Genomic DNA, 20,909 nt, shown 5'->3' with positions numbered 1-20,909 from the left:
CATTGGCTTCAAAATTTGAAAGTGATTTCAAGGGTTACAAGATGGTTACTCATTCATTCATGCACCATATTTTTAATTGAGTTCCTATGTGCTGCATCTACTGGGCTAGATGTTAAATACAAAATGGTGAGCATTAATTTGCTTTTATTTTCCTTATGTACAAAGTGGAGATTAGAGTTTCTCTCCCTGCTTATCTCACAGAACTGGTTTGGAGCTCCAGTAAGATAGTACAACCTATGCAATAACATATAAAAATACATAATAATAATGGTAGTAATATCATATTTTGGGAAGGAAAATACTCAATTTCGAGATTTTTTTCCTTACTGCCATGAAAACATGTTCTGTTGTAGATTAATACAGAAGGAGAATCAGAACAGGGGCAGGGAGTGATTGCTATTCCATTAAGAGAGGGAAAAGACTCTGAAACTGTGAGAGCAGAAACACTGGAAAGAAAGTTACCTTTACAATTTTGTTTGGTGCCAACTCCTTCCTTGCCAGAGCCTATAACGTACTTGAGCTACACTGCTTGCCACTGGGTTTTAGCTTAGTGTTTCTCAAACCCCAGTTAGTCGTGTATCAACTTCACAGATTTTTCCTATTATCCATTTATAACTTTATTAATATTTAATTCATATTTTTCTTTAAATCAGTAATGTGTTATATATCAAATATTGTGAATACTTTAAAAATGCAAAGATTATATAATTCCTTTAAAGAAGAAACCAGTACCACTTGCTATAATAAAAGGTAGATATAAAACCCAATAAAATTAAAATAAGATCACTTTATTTAATTCTAGGTAGGTTCCATTGTCTAACCAAGGCCCTGAGCCTGAGGCCAAAGAGTTTTGCTCCTTCTTCACTATGAAGGTTATTGAGTGATTATTGAGTAAGTGCTGAAGAAGTGTTACAGATATGCTAGCACCAAACAGAATTTCTCTTTGACACAATCAGAAAGCTGGAAATATACTAAAAAGTTCAAAAAGGATTAACTTTCTTACTCAGTGATACAATATTATTTAATGGAATTTCTTATATTAGCTCAAATGTCTTACAGAAGTCAATACCATATAATGCAAAGCCCTAGTGTAGCTGGTCTTTGGATCTAACTGTATCTAACTATACCTCTATTCTTCTTATTCCATTTCAACAGAATGACCAATGAACTCTACTACACAGTTGCAAAACACTTTGTACGGAGGATGCCCCCTCCACCCTGAGGCTGAATTCCCAAATAGTTGTTCATTCCACAATAGGTATCATTATGATTATTTAGAAGACAGAATAACTGGCACTTCAAGAAGCTAAAGAATGTATTCAGAATTAAGCCTAGTGGGCACCTTTTATAGACACTGTGGGGGGAGGCAAACTTATAAATATGCTAGCAACATCTTGCACAAGAACACATGGTAGATTAGTGGGCAGAACAAAATGATCTCTAGGGACTTGCTCTTAAGTTTCCTGACCAGAAGATCACAGTCCTTTCTCACAGATAAGAAACTTCAAGCCTCAAACCAATGAAACATAACTTAGAGAATGGCCCCATAGGACTTACCTCCTGTTAGCATGAGGGCACATTTGCACATACAGTTGTCATTATCTGCATCTTTAGTGCTGAAATCAGCACCATGTAAGATCAGGCTGCTCTGTTTTCCTGCTGTCCCAGTGTGACCCTTTAAATACAACCTGAAGTTTAAAAAAAAATGAAAAGATAAGCCATTTAACAGAATAACAGAACCCAGAAGACCAGTTTGTTGAATGTTTGCCTTTTTCATCATTTTCTCCCTTCTTTGTACTCAGCCCTTCTAACAAACTAGTATAAGACCCAAGCTAGAAAGAAAGAAAGAAAGAAAGAAAGAAAGAAAGAAAGAAAGAAAGAAAGAAAGAAAGAAAGAACGAACGAAAGAAAGAAAAAAGAAGGAAGGAAGAAAGAAGGAAGGAGGGAAGGTATGAAGAAGGAAGGAAGGAGGAAGAAAGAAAGAAAGAAAAAGAAAGAAAGAAAAAGAGAGAAAAGAAAAGACAAGATTAAATCACAGTAAAATTATCTATGGCTTGTATGCTCGGTGTTTATTTCACAATGCATATTCAAACTCATATGGTTCTCTGATAGTGCATGATCTACAAAAGGAAAATGGGTTTATTTTATTACCACAGGTATTAATCTCCAAAGAAAAAATGCCTTGTAGAGTGTCATTACAGCTTATAATTATGTTCATATTGAACAGTAATGATGTGATAAACATTATTTTTAATAGCAATACTAATAATAATTCTCATTGATTGAGGACTTGCTCCGTGCCAAACACTCTGCTAAATGCTTTCCAGTTATTATTTAATTTAATTTTATATTAAATTTGTGATCTAGGCATCAATATACTAATTTTTTATGCTAAGATTTAGAGAAGATAAATAAGCTGGAATTTGGCTGTGTTTGACTTTAAAATCCAAGTTCTTAATCATTATACATTCTCTGAACAAATATTTGTTGAGCACATACTATATAACAGAAATTGTTCTAAGTACTTAAGCTATATCAGACGAAGGGCCATGCCCATAAGGAGCTTACATTCTAGTAGTATCCCTAAAATTGAGTTCAAAATGCCAACTGTTTTACCTCAAATATGGCATTCTTCAAAGAACCTAACCTACTTTACTCTCTAGAAACATTTCTTATATAAAATTTACATTAACCTAGATCAGGGGCTCTCCAACAGTTGCACATATAGATAATGATCTGGTTATTTGTGGAAAAGGCCTTTTCACTAGGCGTAGGAATTTATATTCTCAATTAGTATCTCATATTACTCTTTGCAGATTGAAGAATTCTGGTCTAGAATTTAAAAACTAGTGGACAAATCACAATCGATGCCTAATGTAGTTCACTCATGTCTGGTCATTTCCTACTGATCCTATACTTTGTTTCCATATCCATCTGGGTACTTTGAACAAATGCAAACTTGCTCAGGTCCTTCAGTGGTTCCTTGGGGGTCCAAGGTCCAAGTTATTTAGAATAACCAAACTAAGGTTGTCAGAAGTGTCACTTTGATATTCAAGGTCTTCTCTGGTTGAGACTCTACCTTTCTTTCTAATTGTACCTAATATGGTTCATCTGTTCTCATTGATCAAAATCATCTAGCAATATTCCTTTCATATCCATGTATATTACCACTTCTGTACCTGAGTCTTATTTATGAATCTTATCCACCCACAAAATAGTTAATATCTTTGTGTGAGGGAGACACTACTAGGACCTGGGCCAGCTCTGAACAAATTTTACATTATTATAAAATAGAAATAATATAGGTCAATTAATATTTGGATTTTTATTTTTTCACATATATATTTGACTTGTGTTTGTACCTAAGTATATGTAAAGGTCCCCCTATTATTTTGTGAAGTTGATATTAGTTTTAGCAAATAACAGTACTATTGTATGCTTGTGTCAATACATTTTACAGATATTCTGCAGAGATTTTTTTAGTCAGAACAAAATATACGATTAAGCCCTACTCAGGTTTTATTGTTTTCAATGATTAATAGAACCTGTGGTTAACAGTAAGTTGAAGGCAGCTTCTAAAGCTAAATTATCATACACAAGCTTGTATTTTAAAACTCTGAGAGGCAGGCTAAAAGTCAATGGTGATAGAGAATTGTCGAATTTTTGAAGCGTGGATTTACATTTCAGGTTGCAGGCAGCCTACGGGTGGGTGGGTTTCATCAGGGGAAAGAAAGATGAGAGGTCACCAATGGGAGCTTGGGACAAGTTACCTGGGTGAATTTACAACCTTCCAGATTTGATCACTTTCTCAGCCTTTCAGAGACAGACACACAATCACAAAGCTAAGGGAGGCTTTTTGTAAGTTCTCCATTTACAGTCAAAACTGGGACATTGTGGGGTCCAGGTTCATGGTCTTCTTAGAGAGAGTTTCACACAGAAAGCCAAGTTATAATTGGAAAGTTGCTTGTTTGGTGAACACAGAATCAGTTGGGGGAAGAAGATGAATGATTCAAAAATTAAATAGCTGTGACTCTGCAGGCTTGAAATCTGCTCCACCGACATCGACTGAGTTTACCCCACAGGTACTCTTGGATGAGCCATGCTAATTCCATCTCTGATTCTTGGCTTCTCTATGATTTGTGATGACTTTCCTTCTTTTTTTCAAAAGGTAAGTCAATACCATTATCCCTATAAGTAGCTTTAAGCTCACTGATGGGAACAGAGATTCCAGAACACAATGTTTTCTACACCTTCATTTTCAGGTAATTCAGCACAAATGTTCAGTTGATATTATGGAAGTGACTGCTATGTGCTGGATATATTTCATACTGTTATCCTTTCACAAGAGGGTTATATTTTAAGACTTATAGTTTATAATGGTTTCTTTTTGGAATGCCCAATTATAAATTTAGGCAGTAGAGAAAAGCAAAAAGAAGAAAATAAAAAGCAACCCAAATCTCATCTCTGAATATAACTATTCTTGATGTCATGGTTATATGCATTTGGTCTTGTCCTTGTTTTTCCCCCTCCAAATTGAAAATATTATCTATTTTAAGTATATATATATATACATATATATAATGTAATATATATATAAATGTAATATCTGATCATATTGTTACAAAAATTTTGAACAATGCACATAAAGTTGTCCACAGACCTATCTCATCTATCTCTTTAAGAGTAATCACTTATATTAGTTTTGCATCTTTCAAAACAGTTTGTCTTCATGTATAAATACAAATGAAAATAAAATCATACTCTACAGATTTCTTTATACCATGCTTTCCATACATAATTGTATGACCATTTTTTTCATGCCATTTCTTATTCTTCTCCAACATCAATTGGAAGCTATTGTATGACTATCCCCAAAATTGTTACAAGTTTAAGGGTGCCTTCATATATCTCCCAAGTATGTATGGAAGCATGTAGAAAGAAGTGGAGCATACACATCAACAATGTCTTTTCCTGACCTTTACCTCTACAGACTTCATTATTGCTCTATGTTAGAGTCTGTAAGTAAAAAGAGACATTTTTCCAGATCCTTTTAATCAACATTAGAAGGTAAGTCTTCTAGTTCTGGCAGCTCTTCTCTGGATTATTACAGAAGCCTAACAACTAGTCTCACTGCCTTGAGTCTTGCTCCTTCCCCCTTGCCCTAAAATCCATGCTCCAAGTGGCTCATTCAGAAACCTGTATCTCATTATTCCTCTACTCTGGTTAAAATCCCTCAGCTGTTCTTCCAACACATGAGAGATAAAGTCCAAATTCCTTATTGTGGTTTACAAGGACTTTGAAGATCTTGCACTCCTCTACTTTTCCCACACCACCCAACCCCCCCACACCTCTCATCGCTTATTTCCTGTCCATGTATATAATACTCCAGGCTTATCAATTACTTGTTCCCTCAAAGCAACACACTCTCATTTCTCTGTATATCTGCATGTGCTGTCCCCATTCCTAGAAGGCCCATTGTGCAATATGTACATATATTAAACCACTGTGTTGTAAACCTGAAACTAATATAATGTTATATGTTAATTATATCTCAATGAAAAAGAGAAAAGTAGAAAAGACCAATATTTAGAGGATTTTCACTATACAAGACTGAGTAGAACTTGTAATTTACATACAGTAGTATTCATTTCCCCTGAGTCTATATCCTTAGTGTGTCACAGGGGAGCTGATTATGCTCTTCTAGGGAAGAGGCATCCATGGACACTCATTTTCTTACACTGGGAAATAGAGATGGTGCATAAGAAATAATTTTTCTCACCACTATTTTAAGAAATTTATAAATGAGGACAACTATGCTTCTGTGGAATCCCACAAGGATTTGGGAGCAACTGTGTAGTCAAGGATAGGTCATCTGAACAGTTAAGGGGCTCATTCCTTCTTAGCAGCTATTTAGCTAGTACAGAGGAGCAATTATTGACCCAAAGCCAACAATTTTAGCTGGTTATTTGATAAAGGCAAACTAAGAGCTGGCCATTCACTAATGCCAAGTATTTTTTCTAATTAGATAAGATTTATTTGAATTGAGGCTCAAATGGAATATTTAGGTGGTTCTTTTAAATTTAACAGTGGTTCTGGCTAATTTCTAATGTTTTTATTTTAATTAATTATCTATGGCTTTCTCCATTCTGCTAATGGAACTTCACTTTACAAAAGAAAAGTCGATATACAGAAGGGTGAAAGTTGGCCTTGCATCTGAATATGGTGAAAGAAAATTTAAAGTGTGAGTCATTAGGGAGAATACGCCCATAAAATAACACCATGGGAATCCTGGACATCTATTTCTTTTGTTCAGCCAGTACAGATGTGGCTTGCATGAAGGATGATGTGTTAGGAGATAAAAAACAAACAAACAAACAAACAAACAACCAAATACATTATTCCAGAGTAAAGCATTTGGCTTAGGGACAGAAATATGGAAGATTTAAAAAAAGAAAAAAAGAAAAAAAACCCCAAATAAGACAAAAACTCCAAAGAAGGTGTGATCAAAAAGGCAGCGACAAAGTAAAATCATGGTATTCATCCTTTTAAACCCCTTTTTCCTAATTAATGAGGATAAAAACCCCACATTTCTTACATGATTTGGTCACTGGCTGTAAAGAATGTCAGCCATTATGATTTTTTCAATTAGCATCTTTAGGAAATATGAAACAGATAAGTGCATGTTGAAATTGGTCATGATTCCCTAGTCATCCTCAGTGAAAATACAGTTATGCCTTTTCTTTCATTTAAAGAAATTCATATAACCAGAAAGGCTAAATCATTATTTCTTAATAAATGTAGAGCAACTGTGAGTTCTATTATGAAATAACAGCTTCAAAATATACCTATGGATCATCACAAGTGATTCTGTAGCTTCTCTAAAATAGGCAGTCCAGGGTCATGAGTCTGGTTTTTCATTAATTTTGTCTCCTTAAGAGACTGCCATACTTCCCACCATTTTTACATCTTTACTGTATTCAGGGAAGCAAGAGTCTCTTTCATTACCCAAGACAGTGGGAGTTGTATGTATGACAAATTGAAGTTTGGCCTTGGCTCTTTTAAACAGTAGAAAGACTCTCAGATATCTGAACTTTAAGGTCTTTCAGACTGACAAGCTGAGGAGATCTCCTGCAGCAGATTTCCATTCTGGCTCTGAGCTCTCTCCCTGCCACCATATGGAACTAGTTTGTCTTTCTCACAATCACTTGAAGAAAATACAAAATGACCCCCATGGTTTTCTTTCAAAGCCTGGTAGCAATGACTCAATCTGACAGTTTCCCCACACGGCTGTCTCTTGGTTGCTGCTGCTCAGGGTTGACTCTGTTCTAACCACCCTCCCTTCTTTACCAAAAGAGCTGGGCACCATCAGCAAAGAGGGCTAGCAGAACATGTCTTTTAGAACTGAGTTTAAATGATACAGGTGGCATCTTCTGCTGAAAACAAAGACAATTTTCTTTTGTCAAACCACATATTAAGTTTTAGCAAAACTAAGCATTTGTTTGGTGCTATAAAGGCATCATTGGGAAGTATACAAATAATTAGTATTGTTGGAAAGAGGGTAAAAGAAAAATTCAGGAGATGCTAAACTGCTCAAAAAATTTAGTGGAAAAGGTTAGCTTTGGAGGCTGTGGAGGACATGGACTTTTGGAGAGGAACGAAGAGAATATTTTCAATAAAAACGTTGTGAAATCCATAGCACAATTAAGTTTTGAGGTTACCTAACATAAAAAAAAAAACAGATAAGAAAGAAAAAGGTTTCCATCAGTCATTTGAATGTTCTGGGAATGGCAAGTGAAAAGGCAGGCAATGAACTTATTTTGATACTGGGCATTTAAGACAGATTTTAGTTCTTTTATTGTATTAGTATTTGAAGCTGAAATTCTTTATGTTTAAAATGTCCTGTTTGTTAAGTATGCAGAGTTCTGGTGGAAACTACTAAGACTGGAAGCCTTGAGATAAAGGAAAGAATATAAATTTATGTTAGGGGAAACTTGAGTCCTATATTGGACTTTGCTAATATAGTAAAATTGTCTTTAGCTAAATAATATTTTCTATTGTTTTTTTCAGAGTAACATCTTTGATGCAAACATTTTGTTCTCTCTAGTTCAGGATTGTCCAAGTGTATCTTGTTCTTTAAATGAATAGAGCTTTATTGATTTGGTCCCTTTCTCCTTATCTTCACAAGCCCAAAATGAACCATCTTTCAAAGCAAGTCCAAATGTTACACAGGAAGCCTCCTCTCATTTCTCCTCTAACTTGCCATTGAACAGATAAATTGCTTCTCTTGTGGCACATCTCAGTTTTCCTATTATTATTTATATATGTATTATTATTATTATTTATATATGTGCTTTTATTTCATTAGCATATTGTCAGCTCCTAATAAGTATTCATATCTCAGTCATCTTTGTAAACTCCATATATTATATACATAACAGACTTTCAATAAATATTTATTGAGTCAATTATGAACTAAGAGTGAAAATTGTTTAGAATTTAAGTTTTACTCATCTCAAGAGATGGCTTATAACCATTTTAACTCTATAATTATGTTTTACAATTCAAGCCCCATGGACATTAATTTTCTGATTTGAAATCAGAAAGGTCTACCTTATTTTGAACCCAGATGCCTGAATAATGATCTTTTATTTCAAATGTTTATTCTTATAAATTAACATTCCAATCTTTTGAGAATCCTGTTTCTCTTGCCATATATCAGGGTACTTTATTGGCTGAATCCAGCATGTGATCTTTTTTTCCCTTTCTTTATCCATAATTGATACCGGGAAAAATCCTTGAAAAGATCACCCAAGGCAACTCATCCTGTAATTCTCATCCTTCCTCCCCAAAAGTTTCTTAATCACGTTCAATCTTCCTGAATTGGTGTCATTTGTTCTCAAATGGAATTGGATCATTGAGGGATCAGCAGAATTTCTGTATATTAAACTAGCCATTATGCTAAGAAGGAGTGCATTATCTTATTTGCTTTTTAAGCCTCAGATGCCCTGAGGTAGATATGTTATTCATTTTTGAACATGTTTAGTGGATGATGTGCAAGTGTGAAAAATACTTGAGATAGTGATGGTCATGGGAATCTGTGTTGATTAAGAAAGATAAATTTCCAGTTACAGAAAACTCAGCTCAAATAATGAGAAACTTGAGAAAATCCAGTTTTATTTATTTTCTGATTCTCATTGTTTTATATATTGATTTTCATTATATGTGCATAGACTGCATGATAATTTACCATCTGTTTGTTTTGACAGTATACATTTTAATGTCTCTCCCTTGATTTAGAAATATTAATATAATGTAGGACTTTGTAAAACTGAGTTTATCAACCACCCAGGTCTCAAGCTCTTGACAATGGAAACACTGCTACCAGCTATCCCTGCTTCAAACTGAAGTAAAATACAGTTTTCAGTGTTTCTCAGTGACATGAAGATTGCCTGTGTTCAAAACTCATGAGAAATTCTTCCTCTAAAGAAAACAGAGTTCACATACTGTTATTTCTGTGCCTTTGCATAGCACTGAGAGAGTACACTCTAGTCTGTACATGTAAAAATAATTTTCATGAGATCTGTGACAATGAAACCATACTTCCCGAAGTTTAGAAATACACACTGTACTAATTCCCTAGTTTTAGTTCTAAATAAAATAAAGCCTTCCAGTGTTCCCCCCCTTTTCTAAGAATACATTAAAAAAATGAGTGCCAAAATGAATTACATGGCACCAAGACCTCTGTAAAAAATACAAACAGTCCCTTAAACATATTTTAATTCCCTTGGTGTCACGTGTGGCTGACAGAGTCAGCTCCAAGTGAGTGGCTCACTGACTGGACACCATTCTGGTGCCTAAAAGACCAGTCCTACGGCCATCTCAGAGAATTTATGGGTTTGCTTTTTTACCAAAAATTAAGTCAAGACCTTGTTAAACTTGTGATTGAAATTGGTGATTTTTTTAGTATAAGCAAGTTCAAGGGAGGTAGGTTTGTTCTCATTTTAATTTGTTTAAAGAGCAGCAAGAAACTTTCTTTCCAGCATCCCCTAGGGGAAGACAGAGAGAGGGGAAAGGGTGAGTAGAAGGTTGAAAACTATTGAAAGGCATTGTCTGAGGTTGTTTTGCAAAAAGAAAATACTTTCTCTTGTTGTACTTGGATAATGTGTTGCTATAAGTTCTGCAAATAAGGCTCTAGCGTGCATAAGCAGATTCTTCTCGACCAAAATCATCAGTGTGCTTATTTCTCTCCAAAATTAGTATAAGATAGCATCCAAGCTCCTTATCAAGGACCATGGCCCTCCGTTTTCTGTAGCACAGTGAACTCCCACATACAATTTACTTGCTATTGTCTAATAAGGCACTTCCTTGTACCACTTCTGGGTCTTTATCCACATTGCTCCTCTGGCTGAAATCTCAAGACCTTTTTCCTTCTGCCATCATCCTCTATACTTGCCTCATGAGCACCTAGTCATATTTCACAATCCTCAAGGATTTCCTCTATGAAGCCTTTCCTGGTCCCCTTCAATCTCCTCCAATGTATCCCATCCATCCTCAACCCCAGCTAAACAGACCACTTTTCTTTACTGTCCAACCAGAGCCTAATTCCAAGGGTTCTTATCCAAGGACTTTGAGTGTGGAGCTGAATCACACAGAAATATAAGCAAAATTTGTTTTTTTTTCAGTAATTCTGGGGAGAGGATCCATAGTGCCATTTTTTTTAAAAGGTCCACAACTCTTTGATTTAAAAAAAAATGCTAAAACATACCAAAGCTGCAACTTTTAAGTCAACTGTATCATGTTTTCTTCTGTCTTCTAAACTATTCGCACCACAAAACCAGAAAGCATTGTGTCTCCTTTTAGAGTCATGAAAGTGTTAGTTCTGCATCAACGTCACCTGGGTGTAGTTGGTAGAACTGAGATCTAGGTCCTATCCTAAGATCAGAATCTCTGGATATGGAACCTAGAAATCTGCACTTTAAACAAACACCCTAGTTGACTATATGCACACTGAAGTTTGGAAACAACTGAATAGTATCAGGAAAATATTAGCAACATGATAAATGTTTGATGGCCAGCTGGCTGGACAAACAAATGAATGCAGACCCTGATTTCAAAATAATTATAACAACTTTTAAGAGAGTAGTTTTAGTGAAGCTATGCAGGTTAAAGCAAAATTATATCTAGTTAAGAAATAAAATAATTATGGATATTAGACAACTGCATGTTTAAAATTATTGTATTTTTATTTTTTCAAAAGATTTTATTTATTTGAGAGACAGAGAGAGCAGTGGGAGGGCCAGAGGGAAAGGGAGAGAGACAATCCCAAGCAGACTCTGTGCTGAGCATGGATCCTGATGTGGGGCTTGATTCCAGGACCCTGAGATCATGACCTGAGCCAAAACCAAGAGTCGGATGCTTCTGACTGAGCCATCCAGGTGCCCCTAAAATTACTGTTTTTTAACAAGCCAAGGAAATACTGACTTAACGTTTCTTATAATCAGCATATCTTTAGATTAGGAAATGTCAAAGAAGCATACACTATTCAGATGTAATTCTTCTGCTAAGAACACAAGGTGTACTTTAAGAATCAGGTTATAAATAGGTACAAATTATTCATTGGATCTTTATTTATTTTTTTTTTTATTTTTTTTTTTTAAAGATTTATTTTATTGAGAGAGCGAGAATGAGAGAGAGAGAGAGAGAGTACATGAGAGAGGAGAGGGTCAGAGGGAGAAGCAGGCTCCTCGCCGAGCAGGGAGCCCGATGCGGGACTCGATCCCGGGACTCCAGGATCATGACCTGAGCCGAAGGCAGTCGCTTAACCAACTGAGCCACCCAGGCGCCCTCATTGGATCTTTAATCGCATCTATTATTTTAAAGCAGAGTTCATTAAAGATAATTATTTTATAACAATAATGTGACCTCCAAATTTTTATATAATAACTTCTGATCTTCATATTTAGAAAATTCTCTCTACCATTGATTATAAGGGTATGCAAGGGAAAGGAAGTTGTTTTTCATTGACAGCCTAACAATGAATAAAGCTAAAATCATTCTTTATACAGATGTTTAGTTGAACTCCTAACTGAACCACATAAGAAAAAAGTACTTTTGATTCTTTCACTAGAATAAGCAGACCAGCATCAACACTAGCATTTGTGATGTTAGCCCCAAGAAGCATATCTAAGTACTTTGTAAATATTTTAAATATGTGGCTAAATATTTTATTTAATAGTAAAGTTGAATGTTATGATGGTACTACTAACATGGGACTTGTAGTTGATGCATTTAATGTTGTTACTTATTGATAATTGGCATAATTATTTAAAATGGTTTTAAGATGTTTATGGTTGAAATGGGTAAAGTCTCTTGTAAAGGAAATAAATCATCTAGAGAGAAAAACTATTGTATAAATTAGAGAGTAATAAACATTTTATTTGTCATTGTGACAATTTTGAAATTTCTACTCAAAAAGTATAATTAACTAAATCTTGTAATATTCACTAAGCCCTCAGTTATTCATCCAAGATGAGTTCCATAAAATCAAGGTTTAGGGTCTGTCACCTAGTGGCAGTTATCAAAACTGTAGGCAGAGAAACTAGTTCTTGTAGCCCACAGACTAGTGATTAGTGACAACAAAATAGCATCCTTTTCCAAGATCAGTTGGCCTAGGGAACAAGGTATGTTGTCTATTTTATTAATATTTTATTTCATTTGCTTGGCATTGTACAATACAGAAATTCTTACATATCATTTTCAGGTAAAGAAAAAAAAAACCAGAAGAGCTTGGAGTTGAATAGATCAGGGAGATGAATCTCATCCAACCAACAATCCAAAAAACTAAAGGACTCAACAAAAATCATAGTCTAAATAAAGTATATAACTCCCACATTGGAGAAATTATTTGACAATACAAATAAAACTACTTACAACCTTGAGTTTGCAATCTAGGCTAAGAATTCAAGAGGGTAGAAACTGCCAGGTGATTCCCTATATATATATTTTTTCTACTTTGATCAGTCCAGAACTGCTATAAAAAGTAACTTTCCTCTTAGTATTTCAACACATCTGCTACTGGTTCTAGCCAGGACCATGTAGCCCAGAGGATCAGAGAAATGAAAAACGTTTCACTAAAAAGAGTAAAACAAGTTTTGCAATACTTACAAAAAATGCAGGGCTTAAATTTATGTGGGAGACCCGAGAGAATTCTTTTCAATCTACACTAATTTGCTTTGTCCTTGAAATGCATACATAACATGGGAGTACTTTAATGATTAAGAAAACAAATAAAAAAGGTTTTGGAATTGGAAAGAGTTCATCCTTACTTTCTCATTTTACTTCTGAGGACCTGAGACTTGGAAAAGTGAAGTAACTTGTCCAAGGTCATTCAGAAAATAACTACAGATCCAAGTCTAGAATTCATGGCTCTTGATTCCCAATACAAGGTTTTACCCATTACATCAAACTCTTTCCCAATAAAGATGTTGGCCAAAAGTAAATTTTGTGTAAAAATGTATTTAACGGCTAAATTATTTTCAATTTTTAAAATTTTGATTCAAACATTGCATTTATGTCTTCATGTGGAATTTCTTCCAGAACAAGGCTTTAACACAGCTAGTCAGTTTTACCCTGAAGTTATCATTCATCTCCAACAAATAATATGGAGATAATAAAATATGAAGAATATTCCCAAACTGTGCATCAATATTGTAGTAAGATTATAATGATAAGATGTACATTATAAATAGTTAAATGTTATCATCCATACTTTACTAAGAGAGAATTTTTGTTGGTTCAAAGAGGGACTACCTTTAAGCTTGTTACTATACTATCTGTGATAAAGGATTTACTAATCTAGTTAATACAGTAAAAAATAAAGGAATTAACTTTAGGGAACAAAGTATAATCAAGAACAGAAAAAAACATGGAAAAGGGAAAAAAAGAAAAAAATTAACCTGCAAAATCCTCTACCTAACAAAACATGTTCATTCAATAAACTATGCCTTTCTAATGAGTCTGAATTTTTTTTAACATTTTATCTTATTATGTTATGTTAATCACCATACATTACATCATTAGTTTTTGGTGTAGTGTTCCATGATTCATTGTTTGCATATAATACCCAGTGCTCCATTCAATACGTGCCCTCTTTAAGAAAATTTTTTTATATATTTTTATTTTTATTTTTACACTTTAAAGTAGTACAACTAAATATTCTCCAATTGGTGAATCTGTTCTTTTAGCTATAATGATACAATACGTTTTTTAAACTGTGCCCACAAATGTCTGGGGTGCTAGCAAGAAAAAGGCCAAAGAGATAGTGTAGTAGGTCCCCAAAACCACTTCAACAAAAATAGATAAGCTTTATGGGTTTTATACATTATGATATTTTGTAAGAATTTTCTTTGCAAGCATACATAGTCCATTGCAAAAACAAAAACAAAATTCACCTTACAGTGAATTAAACTTAGCCCAGTCAATAATGGGACAAACTGACTCTTTGTGCCTTTGGATGTGATAAAATGGCAAGTACAATACCATTTCTACAGCATTCTTATCAAAAACATTTTATTTGAATCTCATCAGGAAGGAATAATAAGACAGATTGAGAAAGGGACATTTTTGAGGAAAATTGACCTGGATTGTTTAAAAATATTTGTGGTAGGTATGTGGTAGACTATTCTAGGTAAAAGGTGACTAAAGAGAACACAGATGTAATGAGTGAACCTGGACTGGGTCCTGAAGCCAAATTAATAAACAGACAAAAATACCCATCAGTAAAACAATGGGTTACAGATTTCAATATAAAAATATAATGAAAATGTTTTATTGAAACCAGTAAAAAATTTCTTGGGTGTGATGAAAACTGAATTAAAAATACGTGAATATCTCAATGTGGTTTTGATTTGAATTTCCCTGATGGTTAATGATGATGAACAATTTTTCATGTGTCTGTTAGCCATTTGTATGTCTTCTATCCATTCGTCTGTTGAAGGGCATCTTGGCTCTTTCCAGTTTGGCTATTGTGGACATTGCTGCTATGAACATTGGGGTGCATGTGGCCCTTCTTTTCACTACATCTGTATCTTTGGGGCTAATACCCAGTAGTGCAATTTCTGGGTCACAGGGTAGCTCTATTTTTAACTTTTTGAGGAACCTCCACACTGTTTTCCAAAGTGTCTGTACCAACTTGCCTTCCCACCAATAGTGTAAGAGGGCTCCCCTTTCTCCACAACCTCTCCAACATTTGTTGTTTCTTGCCTTGTCAATTTTTGCCATTCTAACTGGTGTAAGGTGGTATCTCAATTGAATGGATAAAGAAGATGTGGTCCATATATACAATGGAATATTACTCAGCCATCAGAAAAGATGAATACCCAACTTTTGCATCGACATGGATGGGACTAGAGGAGACTATGCTAAGTGAAATAAGTCAAGCAGAGAAAGAATTATCATATGGTTTCACTTATTTGTGGAACATAAGGAACAGCATGGAAGGTATTAGGAGAAGGAAGGGAAAATGAAGGGGGGCGGATATCAGAGGGTGAGATGAACCATGAGAGTCTATGGACTCTGAGAAACAAACAGGGTTTTGGAGGGGGGATGGGTTAGTCCGGCACGTATTGCATGGAGTACTGGGTGTTATATGCAAACAATGAATCATGGAACACTACATCAAAAACTAATGACGTACTGTATGGTGACTAACATAACATAATAAATAAATAAATAAATAAATAAATATTTTTCATAGTTGCATGGTATTTAAATTTGTCCAATATAAAGTACGTTTACATACTCTTTCTGATTGGATCCTTATAACTAAATGGTGAGGATGATAGAAGAGAGGGCATTATTCCCACTTAAAGATGAGAAAACTGAGGTACAAAAGTAATAGGTAAGAAGGGAAAAATGAAGGGGGGAAATCAGAGGGGGAGACAAACCATGAGAGACTATGGACTCTGAGAAACAAACTGAGGGTTCTAGAAGGGGAGAGGTGTGGGGGAATGGGTTAGTCTGGTGATGGGTATTAAGGAGGGCACGTACTGAATGGAGCACTGGGTGTTATACACAAACAAGGAATCATGGAACGCTACATCAAAAACTAATGACGTAATGTATGGTGATTAACATAACAATAAAATTAAATTAAAAAATTTAAAAAAAAGTGATAGGAGATTTACCCAAGGTATAGCTAGATTGTGCTACTGTCAACTTGGTTAATCTGAGAACTATGTTCCCCAGAATTTCCTTCCTTATATGGTTCCAAGTTAGAGTTGGTCAAAAGAGGACTTTGTGTGAGATCTGGAAGGTGGAAGTGAAGCAGTGGCCCCACTCACACCATCAGTAGACATGGCAAAGATGCCTGGCAGTTCCCAGCTTGTGCTTTTCCACTCTGCATCCAGCTTGCCTTCCCATGCTGTCAATGGCTCCAGACCCACCACCAGATGCTTGATTGGTAACATCGCTACACTGAAGTAACATCTTTCCTTAGGTCCCCCACTTTGTGGTCCTCCTCTGGTGGCTGGACAAGCTTGGTTTCTTGGATTTCCCTGCAAGCTCCCACTGGTCTACCACCATGCTGGGTTTCAAGCATGGTGGTTGATTTTCCACCTTCTTTTGATTTTCCACCTTCACCTTCCAGACCTTTACTTCCCCAATTCATCTCACAGTTGTGTAAGGTGTAATCTGTGTTAACAAATGTCTTATTTCTGTAATGCTGACCATGGCTCTGTTTTTCTGAACACTGATACAACCAACTTGGTTTTATGGATACTGAAGACACACTACTATTTAATAGCTTCCACATCTTCGGATTCCTATTCCAAAGCACTTTCCAGTAGATCATAGCATCTCCTCAAACCCACAATTAATCTGTTATTTTTAAAGCATTTGTTGAGGTGGTGGTGGTTGTATATTTGCTTTTTAACTCTGAGTATTGGGACCAGCAAAGTTTTCATGAGAAGTAAAAGGTCACTGTAAGCCCTAAACTGATGTTCCCAGGGGATTGATATTTCCTCTTACTTAAGTGTTTATTAGAGATCAAAATTTAATCACTTATCAAAGAAACAAAGGGGCATTAAATAAAAAGTAATATATACATAAAGGTAATTCTATTCTAGAAAATAATTTTTGATCTGTAAGGAACTTTACAAATACTTAATTTATAGGACAGAAAATTGAGAACAAGAGAGATAAGATAATGCCCATGGACATTCAAATTATTAAAGACAGAAACAGGATCAGAAGAAACAAATTTTATCTGTTAGAAAATGTGCTTTGAGTGTATTTAATTCTAGAAAGTAACTTCTGGATTTCCCTTTATTGAGGGATGGTCATATGATGGGCAGTTATGAGTCAAAGCTCAAATAACTTCTACTCATATTAGCACCTGTGACCTTGTACCATGCCTGTTTTCTCATGTGAAAACAAGGTATCTGGTGCATACATGTGCTCACTGAATATTAGCTATTAACTATTACTTAATATTTTGGCTAACTTAGATATATCTTGAGTTTTGATAAAAAATGGTTCATATACTTAAGAAGCTTAGAAATAGCAGAAAAGGGCAACACACAGTTATTTAGTAAATACTTATTAATGACTTAGAATGTGAATACTGGCTAGTTATCCACAGACTTTTATGGATCTATGGGAGCATAAAACATCCAAACCAGCCTGAGAGTGAGGGTGATGTTTTTCTCTGGGAAATCAGTATAGGGAGATTTATAGGGGAGGGCTGTCAGGATCAATCCTCGTGGCAGAGTGAAGAAAGCAGTACTGAACAGAGAGAGGATGGATTCACACACAGTTACGGTAAAGAACTCAGCTAATTCCAAGTCGATTCTGGACCCTTCAGAATTGTCCCAAACTGGGGCAGGGGTCCTTTATACATTCCCATATTGACTAGTCATTGGATGCAATCTGTCTGCAGGAAGGAAGAATGATCTTGTGTGATGTGACTTTCTTCAGCCACAGGCAATGCTCAGACAGGGGACCCTGGCTACAAACTGTAAACCAGCAACATTCCCAGAAGGTGAGAGAAGTAGGGCTATTGTTCTGAAGGGACACTGTGGGTGAGTTCATGTGACATCACAACACATACCATTGTAGGTATTGGGGAAAACTTCCTGGGGTAAAGGAAAATCTTAAAGACTTAGAAGATGTATCCAAAGTTGAGTTTATGTGCGGGGGTACAGATATAACATAAACAAAGATACAGAAGGTTTAGAGAAACTGCAAGTAGTTTCTAGAACATGATAATGAGGAGGTATCTGGTTAAGTGAGGTTGTGGGAGAGTATATTAGTGATATCTGAACAAGTCATGAAGACTTTAAAGTGACAGACTTTAATCTATAGATTTTTTTTTTTTAAGAGTGAGAGAGAGTGATTTGGGGAGGAGGGCCAGAGGGAGAGGGAGAGGGAGAGAGATTCTTAAGCAGGCTCCACACGCATGCGGGGCTCAATCTCATGACCCTGAGATCATGACCTGAGCCAAAAATCAAGAGTTGGATGCTTAACTGACTGAGCCACCGAGGTGCCCCTAACCTATAGATATTTGAACATTGTTGAAATATATGAATGAGGACGGAGACCAAAGTCAGATTATCTTTTAGAAAAACCATCCCAACAACAGTGTGGGTGATATATTTGAGAGCACCAAGACTAGAGGCAGGAAAGCTGTACAATAGTTTGGGTGTTAGATGATGAAGACCTGAATAATACTACCTCTCTAGAGGAAGTACTTACTAATTTCACATTAAATGTGTGTTATTTTACATGACGTGTTTATCATGATACTCTCACATTATTTTTTTTCTTATTTATATTCTCCTGGGTGCCATAGATTTTATTTTCTGAGAAAATCATTTGGGGTTTCCTTAGAGGATAAAAGGAAAATATGTGTATTCTATGTACATTGTAAGCTTATCTATCCATTCAACAACACTTACTTTTATCAGTATGTGTCCAGAGCATGAGAAAGATTTTTTAAAATTAGATTTATACATTATGACCATAGCTATTATAAGGGTTTCCAAAATAAAATTTCTGTTAAGACAGTATACTTAAAAAAAAACTCTCAAAAAATCATCTGAATTTAATTTGGGAGAGGAAAAAATATAGAAAATTTAAAGACATAAAACAAAAACCTAAAATCTAACATGAATTCCATAGCTCCATTTTTAGTTGAAATTTACTTGAGTCTGAGCAGGTGAGTTGACCAAAGCCTCAGTTTGTTTAAATGTGTCTAGTAATACCTACCTCAAAAATTCATTGTGAATACTGAATGCCTAAAGTGTTAAAAACCATTTCGTAAATTATAAGACACTATACAAATGCTAGTACTAATCCTTTTAACTAATTATCATAATGAGACATTCCTTCCTAATTCAGAAGGAAGAGAAATAAGTGGGGGAAAAGCAGCAGCAAAGTTGGACATCTGGAGCTCTAACTCAGGCCACGCTTGGTGTTCCTGGCTTGAGTGAGTGATGATACAGGTGGAGAGGGAAGTCACAAGGGTAAACACCCTTTTCAAGCTTCTGTTTGATTTTCTTTGAAAGAGTAAATAAGACCATTTTACAGTGTGCTTATTTTCAGTAAGCTCTCACCAGAATAGACATTATGTTTAAATGAGTTCTAACTTCCCATTTGATGCCAACATGAATCTTACACTTAATTGCATGAGAAGGTGATGATTACACACCTATTTTCTGCTGGGTCCTGGCAGGAGACAGGGCTAGAGCTATCAACTTTATTACAGCAGCATTACAGAGTAGAAACCACACCAAACTCAGTAGGAGTCAAACATTCCCTATTTAAGGCTTTCTCCTTCCTTGGGAACAATGTTGCATATTTCTGGATCGCAGCTTTCTTTTCTTGACAACCCAAAGGATTGGAATTAAAGTATTAAGTGCCTTCTGGACAATCCTGAGTCTCTAGGTTCATAATTCTCTCAAGAAAGAAAAATGGGGATCCCAGAATGTGTGCCTCACTCTATCTGGGAAGACTTGCTTTTCAATCACAGATCTGCATCAGGTGGGTGAAGATCAGAATCATACAGCGAAGGAATGGGAAATGCTCAGTGTGGGCAGTGGGGCATTCTAAGAGGAAGTAAGTGCTCCTTCCTCAAACAGATGCCAGAATGACATTCATACCACGCACCCTAAAGCCTACTCTGGATTCTGACAATCTTCCTAAACCAGTCCATGCACTCTTTGTCTTCATACCACCCCCGCCTCACAAACACATACACATGTGTGTGTGCATGTGTACGTGTGCACACACAGACACACAAACCTATTTACCTACTAAGAACTGAGAGAGATTTTGGAAAAGAACCAAAGCAAATTCTTCAGGAGCCTAGAAAAAGACTAGACTAATTATTTGCTAGTCCTATTGTCAGGCTGTCTGACATTAGCCAAGTTTCATAGAGTTTCAAGTTTCAGGTTAAAACATTTACATAAGAGTACCCCTGATGTTTTACAGTGGTTTCTCTTGTTATAAAACTCCCCAAATATTGACCTCTTTGGAAATAATTCTTCTTACACTCCATTGCATGTTATAAATGTCTCTTCTTTGGTTTCTTGAGTTGCCATTATGTACACCCTCACTACCCTCCCATGAGGCGATGAAAACCCTTTGGATCCATTTCTCGTCCCTCTGTTGTGGTGACATCATCACTGTTTGTCAAGAAAATGATTCTTATGTCTCCAAGGATCCAATCCCATGCATAATCCATTAAAATGAGATGTGTTCATGAAAAAGTTGTAGATTCAAACTCTACAAGAATAGTATGTCTCAAAAAGACATAAGCAGCAGAAATGGTTGAGCTAAAAGATGTCCACACAGGTTGGAAAAAGAACAGAAGGCTATGGTTGCTGTCACTGCATTTTGTTTGAAACTATGTA

General features: G+C 35.6%; 1 protein-coding gene across 2 annotated transcripts in view; it reads right to left on the bottom strand.

Moving 5' to 3' along the window:
• Positions 1–20,909, bottom strand: part of ANGPT1 (angiopoietin 1) — a 241,237-nt gene that overhangs the window by 11,518 nt on the left and 208,810 nt on the right. For both annotated transcript variants that reach the window (XM_088023101.1, XM_028110588.2), the window contains exon 8: positions 1,558–1,688. In XM_088023101.1, coding sequence (XP_087879227.1) covers positions 1,558–1,688 — 131 coding nt within the window. The remainder of the gene's footprint in view (positions 1–1,557; positions 1,689–20,909) is intronic.

Source organism: Eumetopias jubatus, unplaced genomic scaffold (assembly GCF_037043125.1).
Source record: "Eumetopias jubatus isolate StellerSeaLion01/CBP00866 unplaced genomic scaffold, mEumJub1_p1.0 scaffold_4, whole genome shotgun sequence".
In the NCBI taxonomy this organism is placed as follows: domain Eukaryota; kingdom Metazoa; phylum Chordata; class Mammalia; order Carnivora; family Otariidae; genus Eumetopias; species Eumetopias jubatus.
Note: the sequence above shows the minus strand (reverse complement) of the source record. Positions and strands in the feature narration are given on the sequence as shown.